The sequence below is a fragment of the Sesamum indicum genome, linkage group LG11, assembly GCF_026168435.1.
Source record: "Sesamum indicum cultivar Baizhima isolate 11 linkage group LG11, ASM2616843v1, whole genome shotgun sequence".
Classification (NCBI taxonomy): Eukaryota; Viridiplantae; Streptophyta; class Magnoliopsida; order Lamiales; family Pedaliaceae; genus Sesamum; species Sesamum indicum.
The window spans coordinates 11,336,701-11,356,299 of record NC_142667.1 but is presented as its reverse complement, the minus strand read 5'-3'; the positions used below and the strand labels follow the sequence as shown (position 1 = coordinate 11,356,299).

General features: G+C 39.4%; 1 protein-coding gene and 1 long non-coding RNA gene across 12 annotated transcripts; one reads left to right on the top strand and one right to left on the bottom strand.

Moving 5' to 3' along the window:
- Nucleotides 1–1,513: 1,513 nt before the first annotated feature.
- Nucleotides 1,514–7,474, bottom strand: LOC105173688 (uncharacterized). Of its 7 annotated transcripts, XR_016062867.1 has the most exons (8): nt 7,169–7,472; nt 6,908–7,046; nt 6,565–6,800; nt 6,275–6,487; nt 3,747–3,926; nt 3,244–3,315; nt 3,008–3,125; nt 1,514–2,107 (listed from the first exon to the last, which is right to left on the bottom strand). XR_016062867.1 is itself a non-coding variant. In XM_088875719.1 (6 exons), the coding sequence occupies exons 3-6, from the start codon at nt 6,595–6,597 to the stop codon at nt 2,054–2,056; spliced, it is 372 nt and encodes a 123-aa protein (XP_088731845.1). In that variant the 5' UTR covers nt 6,598–6,800; nt 6,908–7,046; nt 7,169–7,472; the 3' UTR covers nt 1,514–2,053. The 7 variants fall into 7 exon arrangements, 3 of the variants coding, with proteins under 3 accessions (XP_088731845.1, XP_088731847.1, XP_088731846.1); XR_016062865.1 differs by lacking the exon at nt 3,747–3,926 and having other exon boundaries at nt 6,301–6,487; nt 7,169–7,474; XR_016062864.1 differs by lacking the exon at nt 3,747–3,926 and having other exon boundaries at nt 7,169–7,473.
- Nucleotides 7,475–9,657: 2,183 nt separating this feature from the next.
- LOC105173687 (uncharacterized) lies at nt 9,658–13,298 on the top strand. 5 transcript variants are annotated; one of them, XR_848779.3, is made up of 4 exons: nt 9,658–11,785; nt 11,859–11,957; nt 12,316–12,444; nt 12,525–13,298. It is a non-coding gene; the product is annotated as an uncharacterized LOC105173687 (long non-coding RNA). The 5 variants fall into 5 exon arrangements; XR_016062710.1 differs by having other exon boundaries at nt 11,859–12,444; XR_016062709.1 differs by having other exon boundaries at nt 9,658–11,957.
- Nucleotides 13,299–19,599: the final 6,301 nt, after the last annotated feature.

Below are 19,599 nucleotides of genomic sequence, written 5' to 3'. Positions count from 1 at the left end.
GAAATGGGTGAAAATGGTGAAGACGCTGCAATGTAAGAGAGAAATCCCGTCTGTTTGTGTTGTTCTTGTGTTTAAATCCGAGTCAGCAGCTGACGTGGATTAAAAATCCACGTCAGTCTTTTTTTTTTTTAATTTACACGTATGCGCCACATATGCGCCACATCAGTTTCTCCAACCAATCAGGATCGAGCCCCCAATTTTAAAAGTCACATGCATCGCATGTGACTTTTTCCGGCAACCCACAAAATTTTCCGGCGAAATTTGGACTGAAATTACGAATTTTTCAGTTTTACGGGACCAAATTGAAAACCTAGATACTTACGGGACTAAAACGAAAATGGCCTATAACTGTGGGACGAAAATTGTCTTTTGCCCTTAATTTTATATAAATAGTACGTATATATATATCATTATATATTATGTATATATATCAAATAAAATAATAAAATACTCAGAAATGTCTACTTTTAAAATAAAAAAACATTACATCATTAGTTGTCAATGACAAATTATACAGAATTATACTAGTTTCAAGATTGTGTCGGTTGGGAATATTTAATCAAAATTGAGACAAAATATTTGGTAACAACAAGAGGCATTCTGCATTCATTGTTCTCCCCAAAACAAGAACCTGTTTCGATGCCTTCACAGCGTATACGCGAAAGCAAAATCTACCCAAAATTTTTTGCCCAATACTGTGATAAACGAGGATGATAGTACCCTTGAATTGTAAATTGGTAAAATTGAAATATTACTTTATCAAATTGTGATTAACGTGATTTCATAAGTGATCATTGTTTCCAACAATAGCATCCATAAAAAATTTCAATATGCAAAGAGCTTAAGAAGAAATAACGATATATAGTTGTTTTATGTTTTTTTGTTCCCCAATTTTCGCAACTGGTCCATAGATACAAAAAAATAACATTAACAGAATAAATTTTAAATTTAAAAAAGAAAAAAAAACACAAATAGGCATAGGACAATTTTATCTTCAACAGCTGTTGGCAAATGGGGTTGGCGGGAAATTAGTTGCAAACTTGGAATAACAGCTATCACATGTCTAGCAGATATTTTTAGATTCTTTTGAAAGATTTTTTGTCCATAAAAAGCCTCAAAGATCCATTGATATTTTAGGTAATATTAGTGCCTTCTGCATCTGTCCTTTTCACTGCTACTTCCTCAAGCAGAAACCATCATCTGTTATGCTTTGCTTTCAATCATTTCTCCAACCATTCCCATTCCTCCCCCCCCCCCCCCCCCCACTCCAAGTTTGGGGGGTTGGGGAGGTGATTGGTGGTGTATGGTTTGAACATGAAGCAACTACAGAATCCTTAAATCAGCTAAGTGTTTGAAGTGCATGTACCCTATGTATTGCAAGTTTGTGTTGGCTGCAGAATTTCTACAACCAAAAAAAGAAGAGAAATTCTATGCTACTTGCTTGGGTATTGAACAAGTAGCTACATAAGCTGTTGTATGCGTTCCTGAGAATATATTAAATGAGGTACTGAAATTACAACAAATATATATATATATATATATTTTAAATCTAATAATACACAACTTCGAACATGACAATAGGTTCAATAGAGTACATATCACCACATATGATTCAATAACACACAACTCCGGTGGACAATGTTAGTACCTGATAGTCATAAAACAACTTTAATAAATGTCATGTATTTAGTTATTCTCCATACTTATTCGCCCGAACCATTTGGTACTATCAGAAGATCTCATAATACATGAACTCAACAATCTTCCACAGGATAAACAACATGCATACCATCTGATGCTTTCAGGCTTTCATATATCTTGGCTCATACTTAGATATCAGTATCTGGAGATTGTAGATGACAATATTTGCATTTAAAGTTAGTCTGCCACTGGAAAAGCAATCCAATTTTGTTGCCGAGACGATAGCACTTGATATTTACAAGGTAGGGACCAAGCTCAACATGGTTGTCTTCCCCTCCCACATAGAAGCAGAGAGTATAAATTGCAATTTCAAACTAAGGGCTCACTCCAATCAATGTGCTTGAGACAGATTTCAGAAACCATTCCATTCAAACTGAATAGTAAGTACTTGTGTCTCTGAATCGGGCTGCAAGAGTAAGAGAAAATTGAATTCAAAAGCTCACATGAGTACTAAAGTTAGCAAGGGAGAAGATGAAAACATTAAGGTAATATCCTCAGTTTAACACCTCATTTGCAGAAAAAGAAAGAAGCAAGAATTAGAGCCTTGGATGATACTAGACATAAAGTACATGGAATAGGTATAGTTCATTTCAGAGATTGAAATAAGGCCAGCTACTGGATAAAGATAACATTTCAACTACTAATTACAGGAACATTTCAAAGCAGTACCAGACAGTCACCTGGAATGCATGGAGTCTAGAAACCGAGAAATGCAAAACACAACAGAACAGAGCTTCTCCAAAGAACAAAAGGAATAAAAAATGTTGAATTTAAATTTTCAGACAAGTTCAACTTTTATGAGGATGCAAATAGGTCTCTATACTAATGCATGAAAGTGTATTTCAAATTGATTTATATCAACTGGTTTTCCATTTTTTAGTAAAGAACTACCCAGTATAAAATCTGAAAAGTATTAATTCGTTACAGGTTATTTAAGAAAAAAGCCACAATTCTTTCCAAATAGGTTGAAGATTGTACAAGTACAAGTCAAAACCTTGAGTGAATCAAGCAGTATGCATAGGAAAAGCAAAATACAATTTTCCTTCATATTTGTCTCAAGTAGAATGCTGAGAAAATAAATTACTTGTCTAAAGTTGAATGCTCCAATCTTCTATATGGGATGCCCATAAATTGTTGTCCGATTTCCAAAAATGACAATTTTCTTTACCAAGCACCTATCACTAACTTTTGAGGGAAGAAATGGTAAAGATAACCAAAACTTCCTCTTCTTCAATTCCATACAAATTAAAAGTGAGAGGCCGCATTCTGATAGAGTAGGATAGAGGATGACTGGAACACCAAATACCTCGAGAAGATTTCTTCCATATGTGTGGCCGATACCAGATCAAAATCTGGAAATCCTAAAATTTGTCATACGTCGTATTATTTGAGTACTTTAAGTGACTTGGTTAAATTGTAAATTGCTGCATTATAAGGGAAAAGATGTTATGTATCAAGAGGACACTAAATTGGAGATGGTTCCACCGTATCCATGACCTACTTAAGCAAACAAATTTGGCAAGTGCAAGTAAAGTCACTAACCATAACGCCACGCCTTGGAGGAAAAACATAGCCTTGATAGTCCACCCTCCCCTTTGCCTCTTCTAGATAGAACTGCAAAAAATGTACATACCAGTAATTAATTGCTAAAAAGGGTCTGGGATTCCGCACATAAAGCAACAGAAATTAGAACAATGAGAAACCAAATGGAACTAGGAAATGTTGCATGCAATTTGCTCATTGATACTGGACTTATATTTGGTGTAAAGCGTGGATCAAACACTAATCTTTAACTTGAAATGGTGAAATGAAATAATTTTGGTTACAGCATTCATGCGTTACATGGGTTAATGTTAACAAAGTGTAACTCAGGGAATTTAAAAATCAACTATTAGCAGCAAATAGAAATTAATAGTCTTTCATGTCTTTTGCCGCAACAACAGAAACTTATATATCCGACTCTTCAGAAACTAGGAAATCAGTGACATATTTCTCCACATTTACTACGCATTCAGGATACTCGTTGCATTAGGGTTAAGTTTTACCTTGTAAATCCATTTGCATCCAGTGGCCTTTTTGTTTGGAGGTAATTCTATAATCTTCTTCCAGGTTTTGTTCCTTTCAAGAGCATTGATTTCATCCTTCATGGCTTCCTCCATTGTGGTAGGTTTTTAGCTTCTGTGAAGTCCTTAGCACAGAATAGATGATCTCGATGCAACTCAAAACTACAGGGATTTGTGGGTTCAATGCGAAAATTGTTATGGATTAAATTATAAGAAATTTTTGAAATCAAAAATGAATATTTGTGAACAATGTGGATATCATTTGAAAATGAGTAGTTCAGAAAGAATCGAAGTTTCGATCGACCCCGGTACTTGGGATCCTATGGATGAAGACATGGTCTCTCTGGATCCCATTGAATTTCATTCGGAGGAGGAGCCTTATAAAGATCGTATTGATTCTTATCAAAGCAAGACAGGATTAACTGAGGCTGTTCAAACAGGCGTAGGTCAACTAAATGGTATTCCCGTAGCAATTGCGGTTATGGATTTTGAGTTTATGGGGGGTAGTATGGGATCCGTAGTCAGGGAGAAAATTACCCGTTTGATTGAGTACGCTACCAATCAATTTCTACCTCTTATTATAGTGTGCGCTTCGGGGGGGGCGCGCATGCAAGAAGGAAGTTTGAGCTTGATGCAAATGGCTAAAATATCGTCTGCCTTATATGATTATCAATCAAATAAAAAGTTATTTTATGTATCAATCCTTACATCTCCTACTACTGGTGGGGTAACTGCTAGTTTTGGTATGTTGGGAGATATCATTATTGCCGAACCCAATTCCTACATTGCATTTGCGGGTAAAAGAGTAATTGAACAAACATTGAATAAAACAGTACCCGAAGGTTTACAAGCGGCTGAATATTTATTCGAGAAGGGCTTATTTGACCTAATCGTACCACGTAATCTTTTAAAAAGCATTCTGAGTGAGTTATTTAATCTCCACGCCTTCTTTCCTTTGAATTCCAATTCAAGTAGAGCACACTAAGTTCAATTATTTTATTTGTAGCAAACAAGTAGTTAGCTTATCGGAATCAAAGTAAATAAGAATGGAGTTTTCTTTGGTGACCTAAGATCTAATTGTAGAAAGAATCAAAAGTTGCGGATAACTCTTTTTTTTTTACCTAGATTCCCGATTACTAATTAAGAGATCTCTATCAACAAGATAAAAGCGTGAGTTCTTCCTTTCGTGAAAGTAGGCAAATAAAACGAATTTCGTCTTACGTATATGATTATAATCAAATTTAAATATAGAAAAGATAGATATATAGTTTTGTATTTTTCTCCATCTCCCGAAAATCCCATTTTCACTCAAAATCCCGGTTGTGTCGCATTCTAACGAATCTTTCGATAATTTGTAAGAAACTCTTTCTTTATTAAATTAGAAGACAAGAACAAAACAGAAAGAAATGAAGAAAAATAATAAAGTTGATTATCATACGTATCTTTCATGTAGAAAGATGAATAAGTCCATTTATTTAGTTCTACATTCCTTGGACTTATTCTATATACTCACTTAGATATATAGATACTTATATCTCTAATAAGAATTTTCAAATTGAATTAATTAATAATAACTACGAATTCATAATAATTACAATTCTTAATTATAATTAGTATAAAATATTAAAAAAAAATAATAACAGGTACAAATAGTAAATCGAGGTACCCATTTTATGACAACTTTCAATTTTCCCTCTATTTTTGTGCCTTTAGTAGGCCTAGTATTTCCGGCAATTGCAATGGCTTCTTTATTTCTTCATGTTCAAAAAAACAAGATTGTTTAGATCTGAGAGGACCCAATCTCATCCGTTTTTTTGAAACTTAGACTTATAGCATAACACAGATATTTATTTCGGGAAATGAAATATGGTATAACATGTGATTTCCGCCGAACATAAAGGAAAAAGCTCTTATGCCTGCAGAAAATGATCTATGGGTAAATGAATTCTAGCTAGTTTCAAATAGATCAGGATCGCTGGATGCCTAGAAAATGTAAAGTTGGTGGATCTATATGTATATCAATATGTATATTGGGATCATATGAAGGGTATGTTATTATTTTAGATCTAACCAATTGGATGAATTACTCCTAAAGGTTCACATCAAACTAGTGCTAGTTCACATCAAACTAGTGCTAGTTGATGATAGTTCCTTCGGAAACAAAAAAAGTAAAGTCAAAATAATTTGGGGTATTCTCTCAATTCCAATAAAATGCAATCGGATCAAGTATGAGTTGGCGATCAGAACATATATGGATAGAACTTATAAAGGGGTCTCGAAAACTAAGTAATTTTTGCTGGGCCCTTATCGTTTTTTTAGGTTCATTAGGATTCTTATTGGTTGGAACTTCCAGTTATCTTGGTAGAAATTTGATATCTTTCGTTCCGTCTCAGCAAATCATTTTTTTTCCACAAGGGATCGTGATGTCTTTCTACGGGATCGCGGGTATATATATATATATATATATATATATATATATATATACACACACACAAACTAAACGCCCTCACCTGTTTTCGGCACAGTGTGCACCGACCTTTTGATTCTCTGTCGCTGCTCCAAATCCTTGCAAAATTAATACTGTGTTCTACAAGTCTCTGCTCATTGGAGACAGAACCTGAAGAAGAAATCGTTGTTGATGTGATAATGGCTCTGTGCTGCTTATGAGATTCTGTTGCATCAACTTCATTCAAAGAAGATACATGTCTTTGGCCTGAGGGAACCTGTGGAAACAACAAATTCACATGGCACAATGTAGTGCTTTATCAAATCAAACAGTAATTTGTTGGGATCTACAGACCTGTTTCATATAGGTCTGGTGTGCTTTCCACATCTTACGCACAACTGAGCAGACTCTAACTGCTTGTGGCTGTCCTTCCTCTGATACTTGTTCTGTATTGCACTTTATCACTCAAACAAAGCTTTCACCTCTCCTAAAGCTTTTCAGATGGATAATTAAATGAGAAGGGCTTCTTCCCATGGCACATCCCACATTATCTTGCAGGGCTTCTTATCCATCTTATCAGGGGCCACACACTACCCCATACAAGAAAGAACGCATCTCAATGTGAAATTAGAAACTATTATTCTAAGCAAAGGAGAGGATATGCTAAAGAATGAACAGAAATGCATCCAGCGATTACCTGCAGCAGCATGGCTCACCATTAGTCACTAAGACAATCCGGTGATAGGATACAATAAAATGCTCTTCATAGCAATCTGACCAGGCAAATTTTGATGGCTCTTTGAATATTTCGGTACATCCAAAATTCCGACTTGCTTCTGCAAGGTAAAGTATCATCTGAAACAGAAATTCCGACTCGCCAAGAGCCTTTTTTGTTTTTTTTTTTTTTCTAATGGGCTTTTCTTCTATTCGAATATGAAGCAAGAGTACATATAATTACCTTCAATATACAAATCTCATGAAAAGACGATCAAATGGATAGAGGACAACATTCGGAGTCTCCAGCTTTTGTTGCCGGCGGGTTTCGTAGATCTTGAGCTCAAGTCTCGAATAAGCATGGGGTCGTGGCCAGGAACAGCCTGCAACTAGTCGAGGCGATCGCGCAGCTCCATGATTTCGCCGACGCAGCCACCGTCTTCTATGACGGTGAGGCTGTGGAACTAGAGTTAGAGTTTGGATGGGAGGAACAACATGATTATGATTTTTCTTTAACGATTGTTCGAGCGACAGAGAATTGAGAATTAGGGTTTGGAAGTTGGGTAAATTGGGGATTGCTGACTCATCCAGACACATCATCCTGACTGCTGACTCACAACCAACACGTCATCCCTTTTCTTGACTCACCTACGACACGTCATCCTATATGCTGACTCATCCATGCCACGTACTCCTCCACGATCACTCTTCCACACTAGTGACTCACCACAGACACGTCATCCCTGCTGACTCATCACCGACACAGCATCCGCCAAGCTGCCTCACCACCGACACGTCATCCAATTTGCTCACTCACCGGCAACACGTCATCCTCAGCGAAGACACGTCATCCGTAAAGCTGACTCATCAAGGACTCGTCATCCGCTTTGCTGAGTCAGTACTGGCACGTCATCTTCATTGCTGACTCATCAGGGAAACGTCATCACAAATGCTGACTCATCGTGCGACACGTCATGGCTCCTGCTGACTCGTCAAGGACACGTCATCGAAGCCGCTGACTCATCTGTAGCACGTCATTGTGCCTGCTGACTCGGAGAGGACACGTCATAAGCCTTGCAGACACGTCATACGAAGTGCTGACTCATCAGAGGAACGTCATCATGCACACGTCATCCCGTCTGCTGAGTCATCAGGACAAGTCATACCACGTGCTGACTCATCACGCACACGTCATCAACAATGCTGACTCGTCCGGGACACATCATCCCCGCGACGACACGTCATCCGCACTGCGGACACGTCATCCACCGTGCTGACTCATCAAGAACACGTCATCAGCGATGCTGACTCATCAAGACCACGGCATCCACGATGCTGACTCATTGACGACACGTCATCCACGATGCTGACTCATCAGGACCACGTCATCCACGATGCAGACTCACTGTCGACACGTCACCCGAGGTGCTGACTCATTGTCGACACGTCATCCAAGGTGCTGACTCATTATGCACACATCATCCACACTGCTGACTCATCTTTACACATCACCCACAAGGCTGACTCATCATTACACGTCATCCATGGTGCTGACTCATCATGCACACGTCATCCACACTGCTGACTCATCTTCACACATCATCCACAACGCTGACTCGTCATGTACACGTCATCCAAGGTGCTGACTCATCAACACCACGTCATCCACGATGCAGACTCATTATCGACACGTCATCCATGGTGCTGACTCATCATGCACACGTCATCCACACTGCTGACTCATCTTCACACATCATCCACAATGCTGACTCGTCGTGTACATGTCATCAGGAATGCTGACTCATCACGAACACGTCATCCACGATGCTGACTTATCAAGGACACGTCATCCACGATGCTGACTCATTGACGACACGTCATCCAAGGTGCTGACTCATCATGCACACGTCATCCACACTGCTGACTCATCATACACACGTCATCCACACCGCTGACTCATCTTTAAATGTCATCCAGTGATGCTGACTCATCATGTACACGTCATCCACGATGCTGACTCGTTGCTGACACGTCATCCACGGTGCTGACTCATTACCCACACGTCATCCACAGTGCTGACTCATCACGAACACGTCATCCACACTGCTGACTCATCATGCACACGTCATCCACACTGCTGACTCGTCTTTACACATCATCGACAACGCTGACTCATCTTTACACGTCATCCACGCTGCTGACTCATCATGAACACGTGTTCCACCTCGATGACTCATTTGTGACACGTCATCCTTCCTGCTGAGTCATCATGGACACGTCATACTCGCTTCTGACACATCATGCATATGTCATCGGCGTAGCTGACTCGTCTTGACACGTCATCCTCCCTACTGAGTCATCAATGACACGTCGTACGTGCTGATGAGTCACCATGGACTCGTCACCCATCCTGCTGACACATCCGCACACGTCATGCTCCCTGCTGACTCGTCATGGACACGTCATTTGGGGTGCTGACTCATCGGCAATGAGTCATCAGCTGCGGTGACTCATCCGTCACACGTCATTCTGCCTGCTGACTAACCTGAGACACGTCATCCGCAGTGTTGACTCACCAGGGACACGTCTTCTTTCCTGATGACTCACTAGTGACACGTCATCCGTACTGCTGACTCACCCACTACACGGCATCCTGACTGCTGACTGATAAATGACACGTCATCTGATGTTGAGTCATCAGCCACGTCAAAGGCATTTGAAGAGTCTCCGGCCACTTCATTTCTACGCGGCTGAAACAATCAGCCTCCTCACCTTCTTGGTCGTCGCAGCCTCCACATAGCCGGCGGCTTTCGACGATCTTGAGTTGTGATTCGCCGAGAACGACAGTGTCATGTCAGCAGTCGAGGCCGATCGCGTTGCTTGGAGATGTTGTGGAAGAAGTCAAACCGTAGAATGATTTTCTCTGCAGGTATCCTTTTCGCTTGCGGGTGGAAAAATCAGGGATGGTGGGGAATTGGAATTTTCATCATTCTGTATTCTCAATTCTGCTTCGTGGTCTGAGAACGAATTAGGTTTGAAGTTTGGGGAAATTGGAGTATATGCTTTTTCCGGCAGTCTCGAAGTTTGCCTCAACTTATATTTCCTACTCAAAGCTCTTGTCACACCTATCTCGAACCAAATCCATAAACCAAGGCCTACAAATCCATGCCCATCTAATCAAACTTCGATTGTCCCATGACCTGAAGCATAGGAACCATTTGATAAATTTCTATTCCAAGTGTACAGTTTTTTCTGATGCCCGCAAGCTGATTGAAGAAAGTCACAACCAGATTTGGTTTCTTGGTCCTCTTGATATCTGGGTATGCTCAGAATGGACTTGGGGAAGAGGCCCTTTTGGCTTTTCAGGAGATGCATGTATTGGGTGTTAAGTGTATGACTTTACCTTCCCCAGCGTGCTCAAGGCCTGCTCGAGTAGAAAGAATTTTATGCTAGGGACACAAGTTCATGGGATTATAGTGGTAACTGGATTTCAGTCTGATGTTTTTGTTGCAAATACTTTGGTGGTTATGTACGCAAAATGTGGTCATTTTCCAGACTCGAGGAGGTGGTTTGAGGATATCCCAGAAAGGGATGTGAGCTTTCTTCAAAAGTTTAGGGGTTGTGGTACCATTTTTTTGTTTTGTTTTGGTTAAAAAGGTTTTGATGTCTATTAATGTTTTCATTGTGGGGTAAAATGCAATTAGCCCCTGCTAATTAGAGAGTAATGTAGAAAGTGAAGGAGCTGCATAGGCTATATTTTCTTGCAGATTTTGTAGATAATCACCATATGAGAAAGTGTGATTGAGTTTGCTAAACACTGGATCTAAGGCAACTATAATTCTTCAAATCGAAGAGCAACATAAAATTTGGTATGAACTGAGTGAAGACATTTGATTTCAATTTTAACTTTTATGTAAATTCAGTATTCAGTTCAATTTTGCTTTTTAGTTGTACTCAGTTTTATTTGGTTCTATACAGTATTTTGTATTGAGTTGGTTGCAAAATTCTAGATTCACTTAATGTATGCATGTGAACATCATTTAAGTCATCTTTAAAACTTGTGCTAGAAGGGAAAAATATGTGAGAGATGACTCATATGGAGACATCTCCAGGGTGATTGTAGACATGGTCTGCTAGATATCAAATTCAAGCTCATACTCCTGCCTGAGTTCATAAAAGGATCTATGAATTTTCAAAGCAAATGCCTAAAATATTTCATTTTCAATAGCTTCCCCACAAATGCCTAAAGAACATCCTCGCAGTATTTGACATTGATTGGGAGCCTCACACTTCAAGCTACCACTTAAATGGTGAACTATTCTTTCTTACATTTTTGCTTCACTTCTCAACCATTTAGTTCGGATGATAACCTTTCAATCCCTAAGACGACAAACAAAGGGGGATATGATCCTTCTAGCCACGGTTATCTGTGCAGAAGCTTTTGAGATCCTCCTAATTAAGTTGGTTGTATCCTATTAGACTGTGGCACTAGGGATATCCTTCTACTTAAACTGTCATCAAAGAGTAATCACTTCTTCCCTCCTCCACCTGAAGTGTGAATTGAAAGTGAAAATGACAAAATGTGGTCCGTGCTGTTATAATGTCCGTCCTCTCTTCCAGGTGCCTTCTTCAAGTGCTTGCCAATGTCCTGTTTGTTCAAAAGGAAAAATACTAGGGAAAAGATTGAACTTGCTGAAAAAATATATTATGTTCCTTGGTTTGAATTGCAAATAAATCCAAACCCATCTTTCGTGATAGATAAATGCTGAGATTTCAGTTTGAGGATTTCGCTAACCATAATGTGTTTGAGCTGCCGGCCAGATATGGCACTACCCATTTGGTCTTTAACTATGATATACAGGTAATGTGTAAGTTGACGCAGATATTGTTTCATGATTCTGCCTATGCTGTAACTATCGATCCTTCTTATGCAGGGGACAGCATCTATCGTGCTTGCTGGGCTTGTTGATTCGCTTACGCTGCTTGGCGGTACCTTGGCTGACCACAGATTCTTGTTCTTTGGTGCTGGAGAAGTACCTCTCTACTCTTGATTTTCTCTTTTTCGTCCTCTAACTTCTAGCGGCTATGGAAGGAGGAATAATCAACATGACATAGAGCGGGCTAACCTGTTGATGATCTGATGAATATCTTAGGCAAATGAGGCACTAATGACTAATAAGTTTGCTTCTCAGAAAGATGAAGATTGCACTCTCCTTCCTATCTCCTTATTTCTTGTAATATCCACTCTAAGACCGAAAATCCATAATAAGTTCCAACCAACTTGGGCAAACGAAAATCTAATAAATAAATATGTGGAAAAACACGACCCGTTTCCCCTAGATTGACATACCCTCATTTTAGTACTAATAATGACTGTTTTCTGCATAACAGTGGAAGCTTTGACTGGTCAATTAACACACGAACACTGTCATAAGGGAATGATTTATCCTCCTTTGTTCAATATAAGAAAGATCTCTGCTCATATTGCTGCAAATGTAGCTGGTAAAGCATATGAACTCGGTTTGTAGCCCACCCTTTTACTATATATTTATCGACTCAAGACGTTTATTTTCTTTCTGACAAGGTGTTTGTATCGTTAGGTCTGACAACACGGCTGCCTCAACCTGCTGACTTGGTTAAGTATGCTGAAAGCTGCACGTACACTCCAAGTTACAGAAGTTACCGATTAAGCTCCTGCTCATGATGTGCCTTGTTTTGAGCATGTTTGCTAACATTATGTATAATGTGTCTATATATGTGTGCCATAAGCTTCATCATGTTGTAAAATTTGTTCAGTAGGAATCCTGTTAGAGCATGTAGTTTTCCATATTGGTCGCAAAGAGTTGATAACGGCTGAAGAGTTGGTTGTGGTGTTTAGTTATAGTTTGCAAAACGAATGTTTTACATCTTTGCATGGGGTGGAGTCTTGCGCTGGATTGAAGAATACTGGAACAGGATAGGAAGGAAAGAAAACAGAAGAAGCATATGAATAATTTTGTATACCAAGAATTTCATTGTGTTCGTTTGACTTGTGAAGAAATTCTTGCTGAAGATCACTCTGCTTCAGCTCCAGCTACTCCTGCACCTTACACAGAAAGAAGACGCCTTTTCTCCGGCACGACATCACTTTTATATTTTCTGCTCTGTAAGTGAAATAGCAATTTCTTCCTGTGTAATTAGTGTTGTTCACCTTTTAGCACTTCTTGTAATAGTTTAACACTTTTTTTAGGTAGCAGCAGTTAGAAAGTAGTTAGCAAATTTGTTAACAGTGGTTAATTAGTTTTTCCTCATCTTCTCTGTAATTTAAAAGCAGAGATAAAAGCTGTACAGTGGCTCGTGAGTTCATTATCATAAATCAGTTTTATTCTCTGCAACTATGGCTTTCACTCTTCAAATTTTTGCTTCTATATTGGTCTTGCAACATGGTATCAGAGCCTTCACATGAAGGTCTCTGTATAATTTCTGAGTCTCTTACTCCAGATTTCACAAAATCAAGCAATGGCGACAGGCCAATTCAACACAGACCCAACAGGACGGGGGGAACAGGAGCTCCTGCAACTCCATGGAGGAGATCACCTTGGAACCGTTTTGGTGAATGCTCCTTTTGACCAAACGGATTTTTTGGCCTGGAAGAGGTCAATAGTGATTGCATTACGTGCGAGAATGAAGTTAAGCTTCATTGATGGTAGTTGCAGCGCACCAGACGTTTCTGCAGACAATTACGACGTGTGGATCAGGGTACACTCAATGGTAACATCCTGGATCCTCACTGACATCTCAAAGAAGATTTCGAAGGCTTTTTTGTACGCAAAAACTACGAGACAATTGTGGTTGGATCTCGAAGAAAGATACGGCGAAAACAATGGACCTATGGTTTATCAGTTGCAGCGAGCCATTGCCTCCATTGCACAGGGGACAATGAGTGTGGTTGATTACTTTAATAGTTTATCTACACTTTGGGACGAGCGAGATTGTCTAATGCCTATAAAAACTTCCACTTGTGGACTATGTACTTGTGGTTTTACCAGAATTGCAGCAGAGGAATATAACTTGACAAAGCTAGTACAATTCTTAATGGGACTAGATGATAGTTATGATAACATCCGCAATCAGATTCTCGTCATGGACCCTTTTCCGAGTGTGAACAAAAACCTACTCTATGGTGCTAAGGGTTGAGAGACAGAGATTGGTCAATACTCAGACTAACGGTAATTCGGATGGAGTGGCATTATACTCAAGGTGGAACAACCAAAGAGGGAGCACAGGCCTTAGAGGGAATACACCTATTTTGGAGAAATCTAGGCATAAAGGCAAAGGCTACATTGACAGGAAACCACGTTTGTCTTCACTGTGGGGACAAGGACAAACAAAGGATACATATTTTAAATTTCATGGATTTCCGAATTGGTACAAGACCCTTAAGGAGCAAAAGCGAAGGGAAGAAGCAACACCAAGAAGCTTTAATGTGGTTGTTGTTGAAGATAAGAAAATTGGAGAGTATACAAGGGACTTGGGCGAAGCTTTGAGACAAGTTTCAGAGTTGCTGGAAATAATGAAGGGGCAGATTCCAAATGAAGCAGCTTCAGACCCCTTATAAATTAACTTCGCACGTGGAGATGATTTTGCAGGTAATAGCATCCTTATTGATACACATGCTGATGATTTTGGTTCTTGGATAGTTGATACCGACGCCACTAACCACATGTGTGCAGATTCCTCCCTTTTAAAACGAAAACACTCCATTGTTCCTACCTCTCTTCTGCATCTACTAGATGGTCCTACACAGCCTGTTACTATCACTGGAGACATTCCCTTGCATAACAATCTCACCATTACTAATGTCCTATACATTCCAACCTTTAAATAAAACTTGCTCTCTGTCCATAAACTCTGTAATTCGAACTCCATTTCTGTACATTTCTCATCCTCTAAATGTTGGTTACAGGACCTGAAGACTAACGAGATCCTTGCCGTGGGTAATGTACTAAGAGGCCTATACATCATCAACAAGTATTCCTTTAGCCCTGTTGCTATAGAACAAAGTCTTGTTTCCTCTTCTTTCTGTAACATGTAATCTAATTCCAGCATTTCTTGGTTGTGGCATAAATGTCTTGGGCACCCCTCCTTTCCTGTACTTCAACATGTAAAATCAATCAAGAATCCACAATTTTAGGGAATTTGTGATACATGCCACATTGCTAAACAGCCTAGAAAACCATTCACTACACATGAAATTCGAAGCAATAACATTTTTGACATTGTTCACATGGATGTTTGGGGACCCTATATGATTGCTTCACTTATAAATTGCCATTATTTTTTAACTATCATGGATGATTGCAGTCGTGCCGTGTGGATTTTTCTCTTACAAAACAAAACACAGGTCACATCTATACTTGCTTCCTTTTTTGCCTCTATCTCGAACCAATTCAATGTCTCTGTTAAAATTGTTAGGTCTGATAATGGATTCGAATTTGTTAACGCTGATTGTCAAGCTCTTTTTTCTTCTTTAGGCATACTTCATCAGCGTTCTTGCACGTATACACCTCAGCAAAACGGTGTAGCCGAGCGCAAACATAGACACCTACTCAATGTCGCTCGATTGCTCCTACACCAAGCCTCTCTTCTAAAGAAATTTTGGGGAGAATGCATCCTCACTGCAGCATACCTTATCAATCGTCTTCCCTCTTCCCTCTTAGAATGGAAATCTCCTTAGGAAATCCTCCACGGTAAACCTCCTATACTCACTCATATTAAGACCTTCGGTTGTTTGTGCTTTGTGACCGACACCTCTCTACACAAAGACAAATTAGCTCCACGAGCATCAAAATGTTTGTTCCTTGGCTATAGCCAACTACATAAAGGATATAAAGTGTATCACCTCGACACTAAACAGTGTCAGTCTCCCGTGATGTTGAATTTTATGAAGACTACTTTCCCTTCTCTGGTGACTCCCTAGAATGCCCATCCTATCTTCCTGTCCCTGCACCTGATTCATCACTTCCAACTTCTACCAATGCTCCTCCTACTCAACCACTCTCTGTAAATTCCCCTTGCATTCTTCATCTTCTACACTGTGAAGGTCTCGACGAACTATCACATCTCCTAGTTGGCTTCAGGACTACATCTCCAATCACTCCTCTTCTACTCCGCATCTATGTAACTCACTTGTTTTTAGCACTGCACACATGTCGTTTTTGTCGCAGGTTGATGCTGCACAGAAGCCACAGTCATTTTTGGAGGCGAATAAACATGAATGCTGGAGACTAGCCATGAAAGAGGAACTTGATGCTTTGGACAAAAACCACACGTGGGATGTTACTCCTCTGCCGCAAGGGAAAAAGGCCATCGGTTGTTGATGGGTTTACAAAGTTAAGTTGAAGCCTGACGTATCCGTTGATAGATACAAGGCGCGACTCGTTGCAAAATGATACAACCAAATCGAAGGGGTCGATTACTTCGACAGTTTTCTCCGGTAGCCAAGACTTTCACAGTGCGCATTTTCATTGCCATAGCCTCTGCTTTTTCCTGGCCTCTTTTGCAGCTCGACGTCAATAACACATTCCTCCACGGACATCTTGTCGAGGAGGTTTATATGGTGACTCTTGCTGGTTATTCTAAAGCTGACGATGGCCTCGTGTGCAAATTGCAGCGCTCGCTCTACGGATTGAAACAGGCCTCCCGCCAATGGAAAATTGAATTCTCCACTCAACTACATCGTTATAGTTTTATTCAATCCTCTCATGATCATTGCTTGTTCATCCTCCGCACTGATGCAGTTTTTCTCGTACTACTTGTCTACGTCGATGACGTTCTTCTCACAGGTAACTCTTTAGAAGCTATGACTGATGTTAAACTTTACCTTGATAAACTTTTCACGATTACGGATTTGGGGCACGCCAAGTATTTTCTTAGCTTAGAGCTGGCGCACTCTTCTCATGGCACTTACATTTCCCAACAGAAGTATCTCTTGGACATTGTTCGTGATTGTCTACTGACTGAGGCCACCCCTACCGCCACACCTCTTCCTCCTGGAATCAAATTTGATGTCTCCTCTAGCGCTTTAATTGCTGCTCCTGATTGCTACAGAAGATTGGTTGGTTGCCTCCTTTATTTGGGTTTTTCTCGTCCTGACATTTCTTTTGCGGTGCAGCAATTGAGTCAATTTCTTCAACATCCTCGTGAACCTCATATTGCTGCTGCTCTTCACCTCGTCCGTTATCTCAAAGGAACTTCCACTTTGGGTCTGTTCTTCCCATCTGGAAACACATTATCTTTCTCTGCCTTCTCAGACTCGGAGTGGGCTTCTTGCATTGATTCTCGTCGCTCTATCACCGGTTACTGCATTTTTCTTGGTGGTTCCTTGGTCTCTTGGAAAACAAAGAAACAGACCATGTATCACGTTCATCCACCGAAGCCGAATATCGCAGCATGGGATCAACCGTTTTTGTGAACTGCTTTGGATCAGCTACCTGCTTCGCGGCTTCTCCATCCCTGCTACAGATCCCATTCCGTTCCATTGTGACAACAAGGCGGCAATCCACATCACTGAAAATCCTTTTTTTCACGAACGCACGAAACACCTCGACATTGACTGTCATCTCGTACGCGATCACTTCAAGCACGATCAATAGCCGACCTCTTCACTAAGTCTTTGCCCACTGTTCCCTTCACTCGTCTGTTCTCCAAGTTGGGTCTGCTCTCTCATGCGCCAACTTGAGGGGGGGATGAATTTGCTGAAGATCACTCTATTTCAGCTCCAGCTACTCCTGCACCTTACACAGAAAGAAGATGCATTTTCTCCAGCACGACATCACTTTTATATTTTCTGCTCTATAACTGAAATAGCAATTTCTTCCTGTGTAATTAGTGTTGTTCACCTTTTAGCACTTCTTGTAATAGTTTAACACTTTTGTTAGGTAGCAGCAGTTAGAAAGTAGTTAGCAGATTTGTTAACAGTGGTTAATTAGTTTTTCCTCATCTTCTCTGTAATTTAAAAGCACTGATAAAAGTTGTACAGTGGCTCGTAAGTTCATTATCAGAAATCAGTTCTATTCTCTGCAACTATGGCTTTCACTCTTCAAATTTCTGCTTCTATATTGGTCTTGCAAGTCGAGCATTCTAAGTAGTAAGTGTTGACCATTGTGAAGGAATTGAAACAGTTCCGGGACATCAATAAGTAACGGAGGTGATAAAACAAAATATAAAAGGGATGAAATTTTAAGTTAATTGGGATATTGATAAGATCACATTTTGTGCTTATTTCATATAATATTTTGGCCTATTTTGTGACCAAATGCTTCTAATTAAATATTATTTTGCAGCATTAGAACAAATGAAATGGAAAATGAAGAAAAGCACTAAAATGAAAATTCAGACAAGACTCAAACTCAATTTTGGGCAAGAGTTTGGAGCTGCTTGGACTACATTTGATGAAGTAGGAGTTTAACTAGGATTATAATTCTATTTCTATAAGTCTTTTAGTTCAATTAGAAATCTACTCGTAATCCTAGTAGAATTAGGTATCTAGCTATTATATATAGGTGATGTAATTCACTTTAGAAGACAACTTTTAAACTCTTCTATTTCTCTAGTTTTTATGATATTTTCCTACTTTGCTTTTCATGTGTTCTTCCATTAATATGTCCGGCTAAATTCCTTATTTTCTGGTTAAGGTATGGTGATTGCTTAATTCGTAATATGTTGTGAGATCTAATCTGCTCCTTTTACACTTGTTAAACAAATATTCATGCTATTCTCTGTGTTTTTATTACAAACGTCTCATTTATGAATGATGCGGTCGGTTATTCATTATCAAGAAGGTTTGCTTAGCTAATTGGACTTTATAAATCTGTGTAATTGTTTATTTAGTTCAATGCTTAGTAGCAAACTGGCATGATTAATTATGTCCTAGTAATTAGTTGTGCTATGGGGAATGTATGATTTAGTTTAAACGAATTATTCTCGTAGGAGTTTGTTGATTAGAATTAGGCCTTACTAATTTTTAATGTTGTTAATAGATTAAATCTTGTTAACATTCCCAGGGTTGTCTATTAATTAGAGATCTAGTCAACGATCGTACCTTGGCTGACGAAAAGGTAAGGAAAGGTAAGGTGTTAGGTCGTACCAACACTATAACTGATTTATTCATTTATACATGTGTTATTCCTGTATCAATGATCAACACACAAGAATCAAGCATGATCCTAACTTTAACTGGAAAATCTCTCTCTCGTATCTTCATCAGGTAGTTTCAGTCAGTTTATTTAGTTTTAATTATTTTTTTTTCCATCAAATCTCCCCTCTTTTATTTTATTTTTTCTCAAAGAAATCAACTTAAAGCCGGTCTCTATGGAATCGACCCTACTCCCACTTTCACAAGTGTTGTAGGAATTATTTTTTGTGGTCTCGACACCCACCAAATTTTGGCGTCGTTGCCGGGGACTGGCGTTTTTAATTAGATTTCTTTAATTTTTGTTACTTGATTTTTTTATCACCATTAATTCCAAGGTCTTCTCGTACAGGTAAATTGGAATACGATCCCAAAATTGAAAAGATCGCACGAAGACTTCGTTGGGAAACTAAGCAACAATTGAAAGGAACATCTGACCCCTACGAAGATGGAAAATAACTTTGGAATTTGAGGAATCCTCGAGTGAATCCGGAGAAGAAATA

What these genes read in the sequence shown, in the direction of transcription:
- LOC105173688 (XM_088875719.1), bottom strand. Translation starts at nt 6,597, where the DNA reads ATGTGGAAAGCACACCAGACCTATATGAAACAG. An exon ending in ACCAGACCTATATGAAACAG is followed by an intron (nt 6,488 to 6,564) that starts GTCTGTAGATCC and finishes TTGTTTCCACAG; the next exon opens with GTTCCCTCAGGCCAAAGACA. An exon ending in GCACACTGTGCCGAAAACAG is followed by an intron (nt 3,316 to 6,274) that starts GTGAGGGCGTTT and finishes CATTTTTTGCAG; the next exon opens with TTCTATCTAGAAGAGGCAAA.